Source organism: Eublepharis macularius, chromosome 7 (genome assembly GCF_028583425.1).
Source record: "Eublepharis macularius isolate TG4126 chromosome 7, MPM_Emac_v1.0, whole genome shotgun sequence".
In the NCBI taxonomy this organism is placed as follows: Eukaryota; Metazoa; Chordata; class Lepidosauria; order Squamata; family Eublepharidae; genus Eublepharis; species Eublepharis macularius.
Genome location: NC_072796.1, coordinates 110,466,431 through 110,487,066, shown reverse-complemented (window position 1 = coordinate 110,487,066; position 20,636 = coordinate 110,466,431). Strand labels below are relative to the sequence as shown.

Genomic DNA, 20,636 nt, shown 5'->3' with positions numbered 1-20,636 from the left:
ATAGCTCTCCACGCAATAAAAGGCATATCCAGATCCAACTCTTACACCTCTTTTTCTGCTGTATACTGTAAGCCTGGAGGAACAGAAAGCAGCTGTTTTAATGAGAAAAAATAATTGAATTTGAAATTCAGAAGCAAAATAAGAGCAGATCTGGCAGTCTAATGTTTTGGCGAGCAACCCAAAGTAGGTGGCATATCTATTAACAGCTCTTAAACTATCCATCTCCCTGAGCCAGCGGTGAGGAGGGGGTGCTCCTGAAATACCAACCCTTGCAGATCTGAAAGCCAGGTGAGGGAATAAAGCAGGATATATTTATTGGATGATGTAATGTCATGCGTTGTAATATATCTTCATTAGATATTAAAAGCATTATGCATTTGGAAAACATATTAACTATGATCCTGAACAGAGTTTAATACAGTCAAGAAGTTACAATGCAGCTGGTAACAAGTAATGAAGTTATCTTATTACATTTCCTCTTTCAAACTTCAGCATGCTTTTATTTTCAAGGAGGCCTCATAGCTGAACCATATCTGTACAAATGAAAACATTTTCTATTGAGCAACAGAAACAATGCCTTAAATAACTGGAATTAATTGCTACTTATTCTCCATTGGGCTGATGTACATAGATGCTGTGCCTATCGGTTTGCCAATATACACCCCAACTCTAATTAAATCATATTCTCTGACAGCCATTGGTGATTATACCAGCTGACCAGGCATAATGTAAAATCTCCTGTTGACACTGTTAGATTGTGCACATTATTCATGACATTAACTTCTGGTGTTTATACACATTTACAACAAAGGATACATTTTATAATGGCATGCCTGCTGGAAGAAGACCCATGCTTGCTGAAACATGTTCCCTAAGCGTGTAAGACGACAGAATTTGAAGACCAACTGGTAGAGGCCAGGGATGATTGGGGGAAACAAATGTGCACCAGAGATAATTTGTCTGCCCTCCGATCTGCCTCTGCCACTGGATGCCCAATATTCCAAACCAGAAAATTATTAAGTTTGGTGTCATCATCAGAGAAATGTTTTTGTGGGATACACTCAGTTAGATAGCTTTGTTTCTTTAAAAGTTAAAATCAGACATTAGTGTATTATGTTGACTTCGGAAGTGTAAGACTCAGTGGTGTTTTTCACTTGTTACATAAGTGTGAAATAAGCAAAGTCTCACTTACCTGCTCTGGATATTTGCTTCCAACTATTTCTGCAACTGTGTTAAATGAATCAGCATCAGGGTAGGTCTTGGCTTCCATCTTCAGAGTCAAAACAATCTCGATGTCTCGGGAAGACAAGCGTGCCATAAGTTCAGCATCTTCAACTGAAATGCAAGCAGTTGGAATCATGGGCACACCAGACTGATATGACTGCATCCCGGTATGTGGGCTGTAGTGAACAAAAATGAAAAATCTATTATTTATTTAATAAGTTTGAATTTTGGCCTTCTAAAGCATGTTCAAGGTGGTTTGCAAATACCAAAAAATATCAAGACAATCAAACCATGTAACTATAAAAACAACTAAAAGCAACATAAAGTGGCATAAAATGGTAGCATTTAAGCTTAGACTAAAAACAAGCTAATGGCTAAAACCAAAACCAACATATTGAGAATTTAAAATCTCAGTTAAAAACCATAAAAGATCAGTGACAAAAGTTCCAGGAAACTAAGCACTAAAAGAGTAGCAGCTAAATGCTGTAAAACAGTATATCTAAACAACAGTACACTGTGGACTGTGCTACTCCTGTGCTACGCAGTGCACTTTCCAGCTCAGTGAAAGACATTGGTTGTGCATAAGCAGAGGTTCTTAACAAGGGAGGAGCATGTTCCATGGCAGACTGAACAAGGTGCTTTGCAAGAGAGAAAAAAAGCAACAGATCCAAGATATCAATTGCAAGTCCATTCCCAGAAAAAAGGGGAATTGTCATTTCAAAAGACAATTTATAATTCAAATGTTCTCAAATACTTGGGATTTTTTTTTAAAAAAAAACTTCTGCCTTATGCTGGAAGGTTAACAGATTAATACAGTACACAACATAGTTCTATTTGTTAACAATGACAGGGCCTGATGAAGTTATTTAATTAAACTATTTATAGTCCAGTTTTCCTCTTGCCTCATGGTGGCTTCAAGAGCATCTTGGCTACATTGGTGTCACAACAAACCTCTGTTAATCTGTGATGGGAACAAAAGCAGCTTGTTGAGTTCATGGTCTCCTCCCTCCCCCTCCTACTCTTGTAGCTAAATTAAATGTTTCCTGTTTTGGAGAAGCTTTGAATCAAATTCCTACTCATAGTGACATCTGAATGCCAATTGAAATTTATCTCCTCCTCATAAACCAGAATTTTCAATTGGAATTAAACCAAGGTTAAATATTGGTTTGCAAGGAGAAAACAAGCTCCAATTTGCCTAGGTGCTGCATTTGGACATCACCATAAACTGGAAATTTGAGTCAAGGCTTGCCAAATCATGACGTTTTGAATCATACTCCACAAGTGAAGCATGAGAGAGAAGAGCATGTAACTAAGAAAACAGGCTGTGTCCACATCCACCATGAACAAATCAAGGTTTATTATGATGCCAGAATGTGGCCCTACTACACAGTGTTTCAATGGTTCCAGAAAATCAGTCTCTTCAAAGAACCCCTAGGGGTGAGAAGCAACCACTGGCTCTAAGACCTTGCTCAAGAATGGAAGATTGAAGACTGGCCGAAGATCTCCAACACAGAAGCACTCAGGGACAGTTTTTTCAACACAAGACTAATTACTGCCTCCTTGAGCATGGGTAATACAATTCCCACTCTAAGAAGCACTTACCACTCCCCTTACCTATTCGGCCAGTCCCCCTCTGACAGCTTTTATCAGCTAGGAAGGGCAAGGTTCAAGAGCACAAGTGGCAGACCTCACTTCTGCAAGAACCTTGTCCATATTCTTGGACTCCAAAACAGTATCCATATAAATCAGACAAGCAGGTGCCAAATGGAACATCATCTGGACATACATGCATGCCAGCATCTAACTCAGAGCAAGTCTGGGTGATTTTGTCTGCAAAGTAGCAAATTGATCACAGCAGGCTGATGTGTGGTCAGAGTCCAATTCCCAGGGGCTGTGATGCAACAGTCCCCGAACCAAATGGAACAGCTCACCTGGACAAATGCGAGCAGATGCAATAGTGGCAGAGAAATGTTGCTTTTCCACTGTAATCACCACCAGGAAATAGACTCTTACATTGACTCTATACTGTATTTGATCACTCTTGCTCCAAGTTTCCCATCAGCAGCGCTCTAGCGGTTGTCCCTCCCATTTAATAGCTCTGAGTTCCCACTGAACCATGGAGACCACTTGGCTTTATCAGGGGGAGGGGGGATTTAGGGGCAGTTGTGTCAATACCCGGGCCATTTCCCTATTCCACAGAGTGGCATTGACAGAATCGTCAGCAGTCGAGGTGGGGAAATCCTCAAGAGCAGACAGGAAGCCATATGGATCCATCAGGTGCCTGGGGGTGGGGACCATCTTAATGGACCCACCACCCCTGCGAAGGGAACAAGCAGCAGTAGGTGCCAAAGGTACATCATCAGGTACTCTATCAGGTAATGATCTGACCATGACAAAGGAGTAAGCTTTAACTCCCCCATCTCCAGATCACTCTTCACATCAGTATTGTAGATCAAACCAAGTGTGTGTCCTGCTAAGTGTCCAGAGCCTGTAATTACTTGGGACAGCCCCTTGGTTATCATGGAGGCCATGAAATCCTGACTGCTTGGTCAGGATTGACTGCTTGGTCTTGGCATGGAGGTTAAAGTCACCCAAGACCACCAGTCTAGGGGGTCTTCACCAACACACCTGAGACCAGCTCAGCATGCTCAGGAAGAGAAATGTCTGGGCAATGGGGTGGACGTTACATCAGCAGAATCCCTACCCTGTCCTGGTCACCCACCTTCAGGAATACACACTCAAACCAGGCAGAGTGGTAGATGAGGGACCTTGATAAATAGATGAAATCATAATAGATCATTGTCTTCAAAGAGTTTTGCCAGAAATGGCGGGGTGTTTGGGGAAGGGAGGGAAGGATCAGCTCTGCCAACTGCTTCTGTGACTTCTTCCACTGGATCCAACAGTTGTTTTTTCTTTAAATAATGGTTTTCAGTATATAGAAATTATTATAGTAACTAAAAACATTCAACATACTGAAAGGACTGAAACGACAGTCATTAGCTTAATTAGTTAAAACAAAAGATGCAGCAGCACAGAATTCTTCATCCAAAGTGATGCTACTGTTTCTTCTACTGACATTAATGTCTATTCCCTTTTTGATGTGACTGTCCCACATGCATTTCAGGCTTCCTATTCATAAACAGCTTATTTTGTGTGTGTGTGTGTATGTGTGTGTGTCTGCATGTAATCCTATGGATCACAAATGAATGGATCCTTTCCCATATATGACTGTAGGAAAACAGTCATTTACTGTCTGGCAATACTATTTTCTGTATAACTGCCATGAGAAAAGACTGGATGAAGAACACCACTACATTGTACTGTGCAGACCTGAGTAAGGGAACGTCAAATCATAGAACTAGGTAAAACGGAAAACCATTAAGCATCACAGGCTAAGGCCAGATATGGGCTATACAGATGGGTCATTTGTTATTTAATGGGATTGGGCTGAAACCAACAAGGGTAGCCTTTTGTGAGGTACACAGAAAGACCTTAAAGTGGGTGCCAAATCTGAGCCTAAAAGAAAAGGTTGCAGTCATTTCCCCAAATAGAGCTGATAAAAGTCTGACCTCCAATCTGGCATAGCATTGCGCCCAGCAGCACCCAGTCAAATCCTCTTCACGCCTACTGCAATGCAAACCCCATAATAGTACGATCCAGCTTATGCTCTGGTAAGTGTGCATAAGATTTCACTGATCTTTATCTTTGCAACAAGATAAATCAGCCCACAGAAACTAGCGTTTCTGTCTTCTAGAGATCGAAAGGCCTTATAACTATAATTACTTTTGGCCTCATGTGGAGTCTACTGAGATCTAATTGCCCATGTTCAGTCACAAGCCACAGACAGATTAACTAGAAATGCATCTGTACAATTAGATGCAGACCTTCAAGAGGGTACGAAGGACCTCGGATATGAAATTATTGAACTACTGATTCTTATGTGTAGCTTTTCTCCCCCTAGCATCAACCTCAATACTTGAGGGCAGGAAGTGGCAGATAGCAAGCATCCAGAAATGATAACAGAAACCAGAAACCAGCAACATAAATTGATAACCGTTGCAATTAAGAACAAAGTTATAAGGCACATGGACAGTCCAGAGGCAATCACATATTGGTTGCCAACCCCAGCTTGGGAAATTCCTAGAGATTTTGGGGTGATGCCTGATGAGGATAGAGTTTGGTAAGGCAGTGAGAGTGAGGATGTGATGCCATTGAGTGTACCCTCTGAAGCTGCCATATCCCCCGTAGGAACTAACTGTAGTTTGGCGATAAGTTATAATTCCAGGAGAATTCCAGGCCTCACCTGGAGGTTGGCAACCAAATAAATCCTATCTATGTGTTTTTTGTGGTGTTCTAGTAAGTTTTCAGTAGCTGTTCAAACTCTTTTTAACCCACCTTCCAGTTCCTCACAATACTAGAAATTGCTGGTCAGTATTAGTGTGTATTGATTTAAATCAAAGCAACTTAAACCACTGATTTATGCCACCATAAAAAAGTCAGTCAGTGACGTCAGCAATCACTTTTCATAGACATGCTTCCTCAAAAGCCATTCCTCTCTCTGTTAGTGTTTTCAAACTGTGTTCCTTGGAACCCTGGGATCTCACACAAGCTCATCAGCTTCTACAGCAATACAACGGGCAAGTTGCCCGACATTACCAAATGTCTAGGGTGAATCCTAGAGCAAACTCTCTGGAAAGTCTAGCGAGAAACTACACATGAATATGGGCTTGGGTTATAGATACTTTTGTACAAGTGGTGCCCCGGATCTACAGCTCCTTGTTGTGCTTTTGTAATGGCTGTGATCTTCCTATCTAACCTGCCCCTACATGACCTGCTGCAACACAACTGAAGTGTAGCTATTTTATCCCCTTTCTTATTTAAGTTTGATACTTGTAAATAGCAAACTCAACAGGTATTGATAAGACGGCTGTATCATTATTTGCTTACCACGTGTTTAACACAAGTAGTTCATGGAACAAAATGAACTTAACTCCTTGGTGATAATTAAATGATAACAAGCATTTTCTCAAAATGATATGTAACACTGCAACTGAATGATGGAACAACAGGTTTAAATTGTTATGGAAAGATAAGCTGGTCAGCTATTCTCCACACCACCCTGAAAAGTACAAGAGCACCGAGATAAAACAATGAAAGTTGCTGGCAACCAATGTTGTTTCATAACATTTTTAGCATCCAGGGCACCTCGGAATCCTACTCTTAAACTCTACTATAGAAATACTTCTTTCATAAAGAAGAGAGAAAGGTTTTGTGAAAATCCCTTAGGATCTTCATCTCATGTTTCTTTATATATATAAAGACAAGTGTCCTGACTGACTCATCAACCCCCAGCCCAAACCCCTGGACCTAGAAATGTGAAATTTGGTGAGAATGTTCCTTTTGCGATGTAGAGGCTCACTAAGAAGAGATTTTAAGAAATTCACCCCCTAAGGGGGTAAAAAGGGGTAAAATGTGTTTCCCCATAGGGATACAGCTTCCCTGTGTGGCTGGCAGGGTGCTCCCCCCCCCCAACTGTCAACTCAGCCTCCCTGAGGTCATTTGCATATGCAGCTTTGATTGGTCATCATCCCAACATTCTAAACAGTATGCAGGGCACATGCTGTACCTCAGGACACATTCAATGACTCCCAGTCATTGAATGAGTCCTGAGGTAAAAATACACCTCCCAGTCTGCCCCTCTAGGGTTGCCAATCTCCCTGTGGGGCCTGGCTTTCCTGTGTGGCTGGCAGGCTGATGGGTCACCTGTGGAACTGTGTTCTGAGGTAAAAATCAGGTAAAGGAAACTGCAGTTGAAGAAAGACAGTATAAGACTCCTGAAAAGGGATTTTATATAAAAGTCAGTATGGCAATGCGAAGTTAATATTTCAATGCGAACCTCTCACATGAACCTGCCGAACTGCCCTCCACACCGCTCCTCCCTCAGTCCAACTCACACCTCACACCTCTTGCAGCCAATAAATGTTACATTTCAAAATTCACTTCATCAGTTTTAGGAATCAACATGCTTTGCTTTATTCAAACACTTTTGTGAAGTTCAGGTACTATGCTATTATACTACAAAACCCACTCAACCCCCCCCAACCAAAAAAAATTACATACCCATAAATATTATAACTGGATTTAAAGTAGTTAAATACTGTAGCAAAGCACAGGCATCAAGCTAGTCTATATATATATATAAAGACAAGTGTCCTACTGACTCATCAATGCCTAGCCCAAACCCCTGGACCTAGAAACATGAAACTTGGGGACAACATTACATTCCTTTCATGATGTAAACACCAACTAATAAGGGATTTTAAGAAATTCTCCCCTTAAAGGGAATAAAAATATGTCAAATGTGTTTTGTCAAAGGGATACAGCTTCCCTGTGTGGCTGGCAGGCTGCTACCTGCTTGCGCCCCCACCCACTGCCAGCTCGGCCACTCTTCCCTGATTGGGCCAGCCATTCAAGGTCATTTGTATATGAAAACTCATTGGAACTCACAACATTCCACACCTCATCCCCCCCCCCCAAGACAGTTGGAACACAGAGGTCATTTGCGTATGTGGCCTGATTGGTCCTTGCCCTCAACATTCTAAACAGTATGCAGTTGCTATTGAAGTCACTGAATGGTTCCTGAGGTAAAACGCACCTCCCATTCTTGCCAATCTCCCTGTGAGGCCTGGCTTTCCTGTGCGGCTGGCAGGCTCGTACTTGCTTGCACCCCCCTCTCTCTGATTGGTCAGCTGCAGAACTCTGTGTTCTGAGGTAAAAATCAGATAACTGGAATTAAAGTAGTTAAATACCGTAGCGAAGCATGGGTTTCAAGCTAGTCCTAAATAAAAGAATAAATCAACAAGGTCTGTTTCTTTTAAAGAGGGAATCTGAGAAATTGGAATATTTTTCAAAGGAACATGATGGGCAAAATGTTGCCTGTTCACAGCACTGTCTCAACACTGCCTCACTGTAGTCTTGTGCCAGGCATTCCTCCAAAAGGATATTGTTTTTAAGATGTGGAGGAGGCAAACAGGATCACATACCTATTGACTCCATCCTCAACCAACACACATCGCTTCAATCTTGTGCATAATTCTTACATGTTTATAGCCTGATGCCACAGTCCTGATCACATCTCCAGGAGTTTACTGAATCCACTTTAAGAACATCTATGTAGGGCTGGAATGTAACCTGCAGACATCTGCTATGCTTTATTTATTACCTATCTTTCTACCTCACATTCAACGCCTCAGGGCTCCACAGCAACTTACAAGAAGATACAACAACAATTACAGGAAAATAAACCCATCCAAAAAAGGAACAGCCACCAAAACAAAATTATTTTCTTTCTCCAAATTATTTTCTTCTAAACAAAAAGGTCAAGACAATCTTCTTAAAATGAACAGAAATGTAGCCAGGTGAGTTTTGCTGTGAAGGAAGCTCCACAGGTAAGATGCCTAAACCAAAATAAAAAAGAAGACCTCTGATCTCTGCTGTAGGGGTGTGGATCGAGAAAGTTTCTGTTTCAGTTTTGAATCAGGGGGGTCCGGAATCATCCCGTTTCATTCCTAGTTTGTTTCGGTTCAGCCAGTCCCAACTCTTAACCAAAAACAGCCTCAACCATTAGTCCTTCTCCTAGTCTAAATGACTGATCCACTGAGTTTTTCCTCAAACACAATACACACATGCACAACAACAACAACAGAACCATAGAAGGAAAGTGCTGGTGGGTGGAGCAAGGGGGCGTTTCCAAGTAGGAAAGTGCTGCAACAACTGCAAAAAAACAATCCTGCTTCATGTTCACTGTTTTCTTTTTCTAGAGTGCCAATAACTTATTACTTTTGTATTCTGCTGTTGTTTGTTCGTTTCACATTTCCTTGTTCTTTGTTCTCACAATGAGAGGTGAATTCAAATTCCTCCTTTTGATGTTTAGCACTCTGCTGCAAAATGGGGCATTCTCAATGCCAATTTTCTCCATTGCCCAAGTGCAGCCGGGCAGGCAGGTAGGCAAAATGATTGGCTGAATTCCCCCCACTCCCTCACAACAGATCTAAGTTTTCCTTTTGCTGTGGGAGAAGGCAGGATTATTTTGGAAAGGAAGAAATTACACATTTGCAAATTGATTCAGAAAGAGTCCTGAAAAACCATGGGAGCAATCCGAAACATGCCTACTCAGATGTAAGTCCCATGTTATTTAATAGTGTTTACTCCCAGGGAAGTGTCTTTCAAATTGCAATGCAGCCTATTCCTTCTGAAAGTTCTCGAAGCTGACAGAAATGGAGGGGAAGGGAGGGGAGGGGATTCCCTTTGCCAGGACTAGATTGGCAGGGAGTGAGGCCCATTTCCCAGTTCACTCCACACGCATTGGTTTCATTCCCCCTTCCAGCCAAAAGAGTTAATTAATAACAATAAGGTCTTGCTCCTCTTGTGATCTGATTCAGAAAACAAGTGAGCCCAGTGCCTCTCTGCTGCTGGAAGGCAAGAACCAGAATAAAACACACAAACTTTTTAGAGGGACAGACTTGTTTGAATTTAGTTTCTCGGATCTGGTTCATTGTTCCGGAAGCTGCTTTAATGAGCCGAACCAGTGATTCTCTGAGTAATTTTGGCTCATTTTTTCTGTTATGTACACCTGTATGCTGCTGGGCCCCCATAACGATTTCAGAGCATAAGGGGTGCGATGATCTGAAACTTCACTCAAGTATCTATATAAGGACATTCCACTTTAATTTGTGAATGTTGCGTTTACTCTCTGCAATTGCTTAGGCTTTAAGCTCAAAACTGCCCTTGGGAATACTCTGGTCAGGGGAAAGAAACAGATCTTTCCCCCTTTCCAAGCTGAAGCAATGGCCAATGAAGCCATTGGTATGATAATAAAGAGACCTATGAGACAGGAAAGGTGAGTTTGGGCATATAAGTAATGGGAACTCTGAGCCCCAAAGTTACCAAATTATTTTAGTTCTTTCCCTTGTCTACAGGATAAATCTGTGCTTGGAGGGTTCTGGGGGCTTGCGGGAAGAAGCTCTTCCTTTAGAAAGCGGCAGCCATTTTGAGAGAGAGATATGGAGAAATGCAAAAATCTTTGCAGAGAGTCTGAAGGAGACACGCAGATGCACATGGTCTGAAGAATGACCAACCAGATGGAGAGAGAAGGTAAAACTGAGGTAAAGAGATTATAAACTATAAACCTGGAACCATTAAGATATTTCTGCCTATTTCTTTAACATCACAGAGATATATTTTAAATCTAAAAAAAAAGGCTTGAGTGTTCATACCTATTTGTGTGTAGATGCTTGCAGCCTTCTGCTGTTCAACTTGTTGCATCCATTGTTTGCTTATATGCTTCATGATTCTTTTTCTAAAATTGGAGTTATTTGGTCTTTGCAACCAGAGACAATGCCTCATGCTTTGGCTTCTTAAAGAATAAGAGAGAAGCAGGGAGAGCTTGCCTAGTTGGGAATGTCTGTAACAAGTGAGATTTTCAGAGTTTTCCCATACCTCCACGATAGCTGATGAAGGGAAGAGATTCTGATTTTAAGCAAGAAGTTGTCTGACTGCAGGCTGTCATTCTGTAATGCTTATAGTAGCCTGCTAGTGGCAGCACAGAGTAAACTGTATTTGTGAGGTAGAATGAGGGGGATAATGATGGACAGATGAACTCCTCATTGACGTGTAGGATCTTGACAACTGGGCCAGTGTGGTAAATCCTTCGTTCCTTTTGATTTTGAAAAAGGGGCCTGCAGGATCGTTTTGCCAAAAGGGGAAACAAATCAGAGGGTGTGTGAACCAAAGTTTTGATAGGGTTGATAAAAGTATCCATGTTCTTGCATAACAGGTTAGATGGGGAAATTCATGTGGTCATTGAGTACAATACAATACACAGTTAATTTCTACAGCTTTCCCTTGCGTATGTTTATTTCACACTGGATCATGCTTTGTAACTTTTGCACTTAAAAAAAAAAGAGAAAGGGACATTGTCATGATTGGCATTTGTTTAAACGTTTTGATCCTGCCTCTGTCTATTTGACACAATTCACACAGGATGGGAATTATTAACTTGAGATCCTCGGAGGCTGGCCTTCTCTTCGTTTCAATTCAGCGCCTCATTGCTGACAATCTTCTGGAAATCTGTTAAAGCTATTCTTTTCCAGAGGGCCTTTGATGACGGATGGGGGGGGGTAAACCTCCCCCCCCACCATTGTTTTACTCATAGTTTATCATCTCTCTGACTTTAAGTGCTTCTTCTTTGGGGGAGGTTGGGGTTTTGATTATTGCTGATGTTTTTAAGATCTCAAGTTTTAAAGTTTGTAGTAGGGCCATAGTTTTGTTTTTAGTTGTCACGGCTTTTTGTGGGTTTCTGTGATTCATTTTTGTGTTGTTAATTGTCATTGTTCCAAATATGGTTATTGTTTTAAATTGTTAACTTTGTTTAAACCACATTACGTGCTTTTAAAACAGAAAGACGTGGCATAAATAAATGTTATTCAGAGGAAACTATTGTACTTCTTTTGAATGATACCTTCTAAAAAAGTCTGGTTCTTGCTGATAAAAGGGAACTTGATTCACATGTTTTACTTGTCTCAAGGCCAAAAACCCTTTCTTTGGAAAGGGGCATATCAATTCAATAGTCCCCTCCAGGAGTCTCTCTCTTTCTCTCAGCCTACTTTTGTTTGTCATGGCCTATCTTATACACTAATAGCCAACTAGCCCTGCTCTGTGGATACTTAACTCTAGAGATTGGAGCTATGAATGGACAAGACAGATCTTCCTACACATCTGAGAAATGCCCCAGGTTTGTAGAAAAATCTGAAAGCTAAAAAAAAATATGGGGTGTTAAAAACCCAAAATGATAAAAGGAATGCCTGTAGCTTTAACCAGATGCCCTCAGTGGCAGTTGCTAGGCAACCATAACATTTCAGCCAGAATTCCAGGGTTGGCTTCTGTCAGTAAAAGGAAGCGGGCTGGGACAAGGCCCTTTCTGTGGCTGCTTTGGCCTTTGAGGAAGGATTCATTGGGGCCAAGCCCAGAAGCAACCACTGAACTACTTGATACCATATGACATGCATGACTCATCCAAATCTGGCTGCTTGCTTTTAACAGCACCCCCCTACAAAAGCCATGTAGTGTAATGGGTAGAATTTCAGAGTAGGATCTGGGAGACCCAGGTTTGAATCACCACTCTGCTGAGAAAGCTCACTGGGTAACTTTGAGTTAGTCACATCTCTCAGGGTTGTTGCTAGGAAAATATGGAGGCAAGGACAATGATGTAAGATGCTTTGGGTTCCCACTGTGGATTAAGGCAGTATATAAATGAGGAAAATTAGTAAATATAGATGAAATTAGGGGGTAGATAAAAGGTAAATTGTTTACTGGGTTTGAAGGAGAGAAGGAATTAAGGAAAGGTAAGCGTATGGGAGCTGCCAGGAGGAGGAAAAGAGGAAATAGCATGGGGAAGGGGATACGGGAAACTGAAGTATCTTCTGCAAGTCCTTGCACGTTTCCTGCCTCACAACTGGGCTAGAACAACTGGGCTAGGACTGCCAGTCCCCCAGTGGGGACAGACAATCCTCTGTCCTCTGCTGCCACTCACTTGGCTGGCAGGGGGGGAAAGGCCCCAGGGACTGGGTTCAGGAGACAAAAAACCTCCCCAGCTAGCATGCAGAAGGCATGCGTCCCATGGGCGCACGCCCATGAGAAGTTTGAAAAGGTGAGTGCTGCCTCCCCTTCCACCAGGAGGGTAAGGGAACCTGGCAACCCTAAACTGACCCAGCTCAGCTACCACCACTCAGCTTGGTCATAGGGGAGAGGCTGCTATGAGGAGGAGGAAAGGTGGGCGGGGAGGAGACAAGGGAGCAGGAAAAGGAGGCTAGGCTATAGGAGATTAGGAAAGGGAAAGAGGGCATGGTGAGGGAAAGGAAAATGAGATGCCTCCCAAAAGTGTTTGTGGGTCCCCCATTTGCATTTTCTAAATAGCAATGCCCAAAGATGGGGCTTTATGGGTAGGGTTTTTTTTAGTATTTAAATTAAGTATTTAAATTAAGCTCGTGACTTCTGCTCTTGAAATACCTACTTTCAAAAACCTAAATCAAGGATACAATTCTGTGATTATGTTGTTTAGCCTACTGCTCTGGCCTCAACAAATAAAAGGCAATCTGGAGCAGGAGATGAAACTAGGAAGCGCTTCCTATTGAAACTCTCATCTTTCAGGGGCAAAATTGTATGGCAGCACAGATAATAATGCCACCCAATGAATTCTGATGCTACGAGAAAAAGCTATAGGCAGCCTTAGCAAAGCTTGGAGGGAAACAACTCTTTCAGAGCAATCCTACTCTAATCTATTAATTTGGGTTTACTCTCAGGAAATTGTTCTCAGGATTGCACGGTTGGCGAGCTGAAAACCAGAGCACAATGCTGTTTACTCTTTCAAATAATGCTGAATTAGACGGGACTTATTCAATAACAGAATATATATCTACATTCGTGTAATTTGGAAGAGAACAAATTAGATATGTTTTCATATCTCATTTTTTCCCATAGGAAGAACTTGTATATTTTAAATGCACTGAAAATCAATCATTTCCTGCACTCTCTTGCTACAGATGGCAGATAGCACCTTCCTCATCTTGCTTTTAAAAAGATTATAAGGGAAACAATGGAGATTTCTATTGGAGGAAGTTTCTTTTACTACAAAGTATATTTCTTTAAAACAGAAAAGGAAGGAAGAGTTCTTTTCTGATCTACCACATTTTTAAAATCTTGCTCTTCCTCCTCGAAAGAGCTCAGGGAAGTATACATAGCTTTCTGTTTCTCCATTTTATTTTCACAACTATGTTGTGAAGCAGGCCAAACTGAGAGACTGACTGACTCAAGATCATCCAGTGAACTTCATTACTGAATGTGAATTTGAACCCAGATCTCCTCAGGTCTAACCATTTAAACCACACTAGGTTGAATTAAAGACAGCATAGCCTTTCTGGTGGTCAAAGGGGAACCTTTACTCCCTTTTACAGTAGAAGAAAAGCTCGCTAGATCCAACCTTCTAGCTTTCAAGAGTTTAAGAAGCAAATTTAAGGACACAAATAGCTTTAAGTGGAGCAAAGGTATGACTCCTGCATAGGGAATCATATCACATTTTTGCTTAGTAAAACCATGTTGTGCCTACAGCTATCATATTCATCTGAGAGATCACAAGGAATGGGTTAAGTTCAAGGTGGCTAAGGTGCTCTGCTCAGGACGGGCTCTAGCAGCGGGCCATTGGGAGGCCCATGATGGCATGACCCTCCCAAGGCCCCGCAGCTGGCGGAGGTGGCGGGAAGGCTGCACGGTGAGGGCAGGGCTCCCCTGTGCTGCGCCTCCCTGCTGGCTCTGCAGCCCTTCAGAGGCCACGGCACGGAGGCCCAGCATGGAGCTCCCAAGGCCCCACAGCAGCCATGGGGAGCCTCACCCACCCCCGACATGGCCTTCCCGCTGCCTCCATGGTGGCTGTGGGGCCACGCTGCACCTCCCTGCCAGCTCCACAGGCTGGCCTCTCAGGGGCCATGGAACTGGCAGGGTGGCATAGCACAGCCCCAAAGCCACTGCAGAAGCAGTGGGAAGGCAGCATTGGCGGGGGGGGGGCTCTGCACCTCCCTGCTAGCTCCACAGACAGGCCTCTGAGGGGTCACGGAGCTGGCAGGGAGGTGCAGCATAGTTCCATAGCTGCCAAAGAGGGAGCAGGAAGGCCATGTGGGGGGCTTCCCCATGCTGCGCCTCCCCACCGGCTCCACAGCCCCACAGAGGCCTGCTGCCAACAACTCTCCTTTTATACTGGCACAGACGCACCCGCAGGACCACCGTGCACCTGCGCCAGGATAAAAAGTGAGTTGTTGCCAATACATCTTGGCTTTTATATATAGGATTGCCTCTGACTAGTCATGGCTCTCCAGGGACTCAACTGTAGGACTCCCTCCAAACCCACAATGAAAGATTGTTAAGAGTTTTAACTTTTGACTGCATGCATACAAAAACTTGGCTTTGTCACGAATCTATGAGCCCTCCCCTCCTCTGTCCTGAAAATTAATGGATTCAAAGATATAGTCCAATAGAACAGCAGTTGCATTCGCTTGGGTAAACCAAGAACCAGCCATGAGACAGTGAACTGTAAAACTTCTTCTTGGAACACGAATACAATTTCTTTCATATTATAATCATTCTTTGGTGCTCCCATTCCCATGCTTGAGTGTCTCCCACAGCTACTAACCTTTAAAGGAAGTTTTGAAATATTTAGAGAGTATGAATGTGTCACATCCCTCATCCTACTAACCTTCAACTCTGAATGAAATAAAAGGGGGAAAGCAGGTATGACTGGGACTGTTCTTTGATCTTTGATGCTGGCTTTCTGCAGACTGAACCAAGACCTTTCCTTTGCCAGCCACAGAACTTGTCCTTCATTCTAAATCTTAAGTGATTTTACTGGGACTTTCATGCATGATGATATACAGGGAGGATTACTCTTTTTATTAAAGAAAGAAGAGTACAAAAAAATCAGTGATCAGAAGAGAATATTTAGAAAGGGAAACTGAGAGTCAGCGTGGCATGCTGGTTACCGTGTCAGACGTGGAACAACCAGGTTTGAATCTTCACTCTATCAGTTTGTAACTGACATTGGGCCCACTGCAATCTCTCACAAGGTTGTTGTAGGTCACAAGTAGAGGAGGGGAGGATGATGTGAAAAATACCTTTGGGCCTCTACATAGAAAAAAAGTGGGATATGAATAAAAACAAATATAAATAATCAAATGGACACACGCCCGATTCAAGCAAAGACCTGTTAATTATACTTTCTCAGAATTAGAAAATAAGAAGTTAAATGTTTGTCCCACTATAGAAAATTAACCATTCCCATCTTCAAAGGGCACTTCATATCAGTAAAGGGCAGGGCTTTTTTTCTGGGAAAAGAGGTGGTGGAATTCAGTGGGTTGCCAGCACAGGGGGCAACTCCTGGCGGGAGGTGGTGCCCCTGGTACCACATGTGCATGCGCAAAGTGAGCGCACGTTCCCGGGACCACACAATGACATCGCTTTGGGTCAGCTGGAACAAGGGGAGAGTTTTTTAAAGTTTAAATTGCCCTCGGCGAAAATGGTCACATGGCCAATGGCCCCGCCCCCTGATCTCCAGACAGAGGGGAGTTTAGATCGCCCTCCGCGCTGCCAACGGTGTGGAGGGCGATCTAAACTACCCTCTGTATAGAGTTCAGGGGGCGGGGCCACTGGCCATGTGACCATTTTTTCCACCTGAAGAAAAGCCCTGGTAAAGAGTATCAACTTATAAGACACTGTCCTCCTAAAAAAGTGTCAAGATGCTGTTGTAGAGCCTAGAGATGCAGGTATCAGGAGGCAAAGACTGATAGACAATGTCGGTCATTTGAGCGTAAATAGCTCAGTGCCTGGGGCAACTTGAAATAGGTCCACCACAGATCTTCTGGAACTCTTACAGTGCAATTGTAAGCAGTGTTGGTGCAGTCTAAATCACTGAAGTTAATGGACTTAGACTGGAGAAACTTGAATAGGATCGCATCGTTAGTTTGGTACTTTGGAAGAAAACTAAAACAGTATCACATTATAATCAAGAATGTGTATTATATAGGATTTGCATGTGAGCTCTTTCTCTGTGGCCTTTGCTGACACAACACAATGCCAGAAGTTCCCTGGTTTGCCGTTTTCCTGAAACGAATTAGCACCTTAAAATATCTCTTAAGATCCTTGAATGGTTAAGCCCTTGGTTAATAGCCAGCAATGGTGGAAGAGATGAGTAAACAGAACCACAGTAAATTAACAAAGTATCTGAGTTTAACAAAGCAACTAAAGGCCTCAGCTTTTGAACAAGTGTGGCTGATAGAAAAACAAAGGACCTTGAACTAGCTGACAAGTCACACAGATTCAGCACTTGTGCATAGAATAAGATGATCCTCCTTCCATTCCTTGAACCCGTTGCTAGGAAGGTCACTGGAGGTCAAATTAGACGTTTAATCAATAAATGTGCAGGGCAAAGAAAAAGAAAAAGAAAAAGCAGACAGAACATTTTAATCAGAAAAAACCGGCTAGTCTCTATTGTTGTAATGTATGATTAAGGTCATAGTAACAGGGGTGGTATGCACTACGTGGCACTTGGTTATGGTTAACTTTATGACTTCACTCTTGTGAGATTTTTCCACTGTTGCCATGTGAACAAAGCAAGGCAAACCTAGAAAAACAAAACAGATTAATTGTTTTGAAAACGGGAACAATTGGCAGGACCTTAAGGACAGGTGTAGCATGAAGACTATTTTGTTCACTATTTGAGACTGACTAAGTTTCAGTGGAGTGTCCTCAGAATTTGTGTGTATACAAATACAAATACACACATACTCTCCAAGTGTTCAGTATAATCATGAAGATGGATTAAAACTTGAGATACTTATATTATATACTTATATTACATACTTGGGATACTTATATTTGGTTTTTGCTTTTCAGTTTCCAAACGCTTATTTGCTTCTAGATTTTATACTTTTCTGAGACAGCTGAACCAACCTTTTTATAAAAAAACATAGCAGCAAAAATCCAAATATTACCAAGTACATGCTGTAAATGAAGTCCTGTATAACCCAAAGAGCCACAAAAAGAGAATTTGGGAAAACTGAAAACATTACTCTCAAAGCCCCTTTACTGCATGTGCCTACTTTTTTTTGCTCTTACAAAAATCTCATCCCCCCACCCCTATTTATAACTAGCTGTTGCAATTTTCAACTTGTGTATGCAAATTCATTTCTACCTACCATATGATTCTTCTCGCCTTCTAAAGAGCTAGCATTAATGCCAGTAAGAGCAGCAGACATTCAAGGGCTGGTGGATGAACTGATATTCTCCTTAGCTTTAAGTCTAGGCTTATAAAATCTTTTTCACTGTTTCCAACAGGTGCTGGCTATACAGTAAAGTCCTGGTTAAATTTAAATGCCTTGGGAAAACTATGATTCAATGGAACAACAGCTTGGATGACACGCGGTATGGTCTAACAGATGGCATTGCTGAAGAAAGTGACAGCATAGATGTCTTGCTCTGAGTTTGCCGTATTCAAGTTTATTTACTGCATCATTAATTATTACAACTCTAAACAAATCTGCAAATCAGATCAAATTTCAAGCTGTACATTGCAGGGGAGCTTGCTGCCAGCCATTCCAACCAGAGAGAATTTCAAGTTACCTGTTGTTTTGACCCCCAAATCTCCGCGTTTCTCCCTTGTGCGAACCAAATCCCTGCTTCTTTTTATTTTCACAATGTTGTTTCCTTGCGCTGAATTTTTCCCATGAAATATACAATTGTTCAACATTTATCTCAATATATGTGATGTTATAACAGTGCAAACATATGTAAAGTTACTCCAGTCTGAAGCCCATTCATTTAAATGGGCTTGGACTGGAATAACCATGAACAGGACTTGTACTATAAATAATGTACATTGGACTGTGCTATAAATAATGTACATTGGACATAAAAATAATGGTGTATAAGTAGTCCAATAGGTATACATTGGGGATCTGAATGTACAAGCAACAGCAACCCATTTTTTACATTACGCTTTTTAGACACAAAATGACTCTTATATGCCTCTCCTATGAGACATCTATCTGAAAATGCTCACAACAAATACACACAATTGGCTTATAAGCAGACAAGTAAAAACTGCTTCTAGAGCACTGCAGTTACAGGTCTAGCTAGAAACCCACGATTCTTGTTCAGAGAAGGTAAGACATTTTGACAGGTCTGGATGCCATTTCCTACCTTTGATAGTGGCCAATTTTAGGACTCAAATGACACTGGAGTTTGTGATTAGAATTCATGACCATTTATCTGGCTCTTTAAAAAAATAGCTATAGGCTCCCAATACAAACTGGGGCCATGACACTGAGGGTAGAGTTTATCTCTCTACCCTTATGCCGTTTCCCTAATTGAAAACGACTGCCAGAGCTGCTTTAAGCAACAGCACAGAGAAAAGGCAGCCTTACTTATTGTTATTATTATTATTGTAGTAGAATATTACTTATTTATAATATTTTTTATTAAATACTTTATTATTTATTTACTTAAAATACTTTTCTCTAAAGCAAGGGATCCAGGCAGCTTATAACTGGGATTAAAAACCATTCAAACAGTAATATTACAACAACAGAAGCAGAAAACTCAAACATCCATATTGCCGTTTTCACCATCCCTAAATAGCCATAAATAATTCAGTCTTGCCCCTCTTTGTCAAGACCAGTGTTTCCCAAAGGGGGCAATACCGCCCCCTGGAGGTGGTGGGATTACCTGGGGGATGTTAAGAGGCAAGGGAGTGGCAGGAGGGCACTGGAGGTGGGCCCCTCCGAGTGGTTTGTTTGCTTATTTATGATTGACCAGGCTAGAGCCTAGAGTGTAACACCTTTTTCTCTCCAACTTTCTGCCTCTGCATAGTGCTGAAATCCGGTGGAAATTATTGGAAATTCACCACTAGAACTCTAATTAAACCAGTATACTATGTTTTGAGAAACCACCTCAACAGTATCCACCTGAAGATACAATTCACCATGGAGAAAGAAATGGAGAGTAAACTTCCATTTCTAGATACCTTGGTCATCCGCAAAGCAAACTTTCAGTTAGGTCACAAGGTCTACAGGAAACCCACTCACACGGATCGGTACTTACACAAAAACTCCAATCACCACCCTCGACAGAAAAGAGGCACAATAAAAACATTAGTAGACTGTGCAAGACGGATATGTGAACTGCACTTTCTCAACGAGGAAACCAATCATCTAAACCACGCACTTCAAGCAAATGGCTACTCCAGAAATGAAATCAGAAGAGCGATTAAACCAAGGATAAATCAAACAACTAAGGAAAAACAGTCTCCCACAGGAAAAGCGTTTTTGCCATATATTAAAGAAATCACTGATCAGATGGGAAAGCTTATGAAAAAACACAACCTACAAACAGTATTCAGACCCACCAGAAAAATACAACAGATGCTACGAACAGCAAAAGACAGTAGGGACTCCCTCACCTCTGCAGGAGTATACCGCATACCCTGCAGCTGTGGACAAGTTTACATCGGGACCATACAGCGTAGCATCCAGACAAGAATAAAAGAACATGAAAGACACTACAGACTTGGCCATCCAGAAAAATCAGCAGTGGCTGAACATAGCCAATTCAAACAGGACGCAGTATCCTATTCCAGGACACTAAAATACTGGACAACACTTCCAACTACTTCGTCAGATTGCACAGGGAAGCCATTGAAATTCATAAGTATAAGCACAATTTCAACAGGAAAGAAGAGACTTTAAGAATGAATAGAGCATGATTTCCAGTCCTGAAAAACACCAGGCTAACAAAACACTCTACATCCTACAATA

General features: G+C 41.9%; 1 protein-coding gene across 3 annotated transcripts in view; it reads right to left on the bottom strand.

Moving 5' to 3' along the window:
* The window catches only part of CPQ (carboxypeptidase Q), a 255,379-nt gene that overhangs the window by 169,009 nt on the left and 65,734 nt on the right, over positions 1–20,636 (bottom strand). For all 3 annotated transcript variants that reach the window (XM_054985469.1, XM_054985471.1, XM_054985470.1), the window contains one exon: positions 1,193–1,400. In XM_054985469.1, the coding sequence (XP_054841444.1) occupies positions 1,193–1,400 (208 nt within the window). The remainder of the gene's footprint in view (positions 1–1,192; positions 1,401–20,636) is intronic.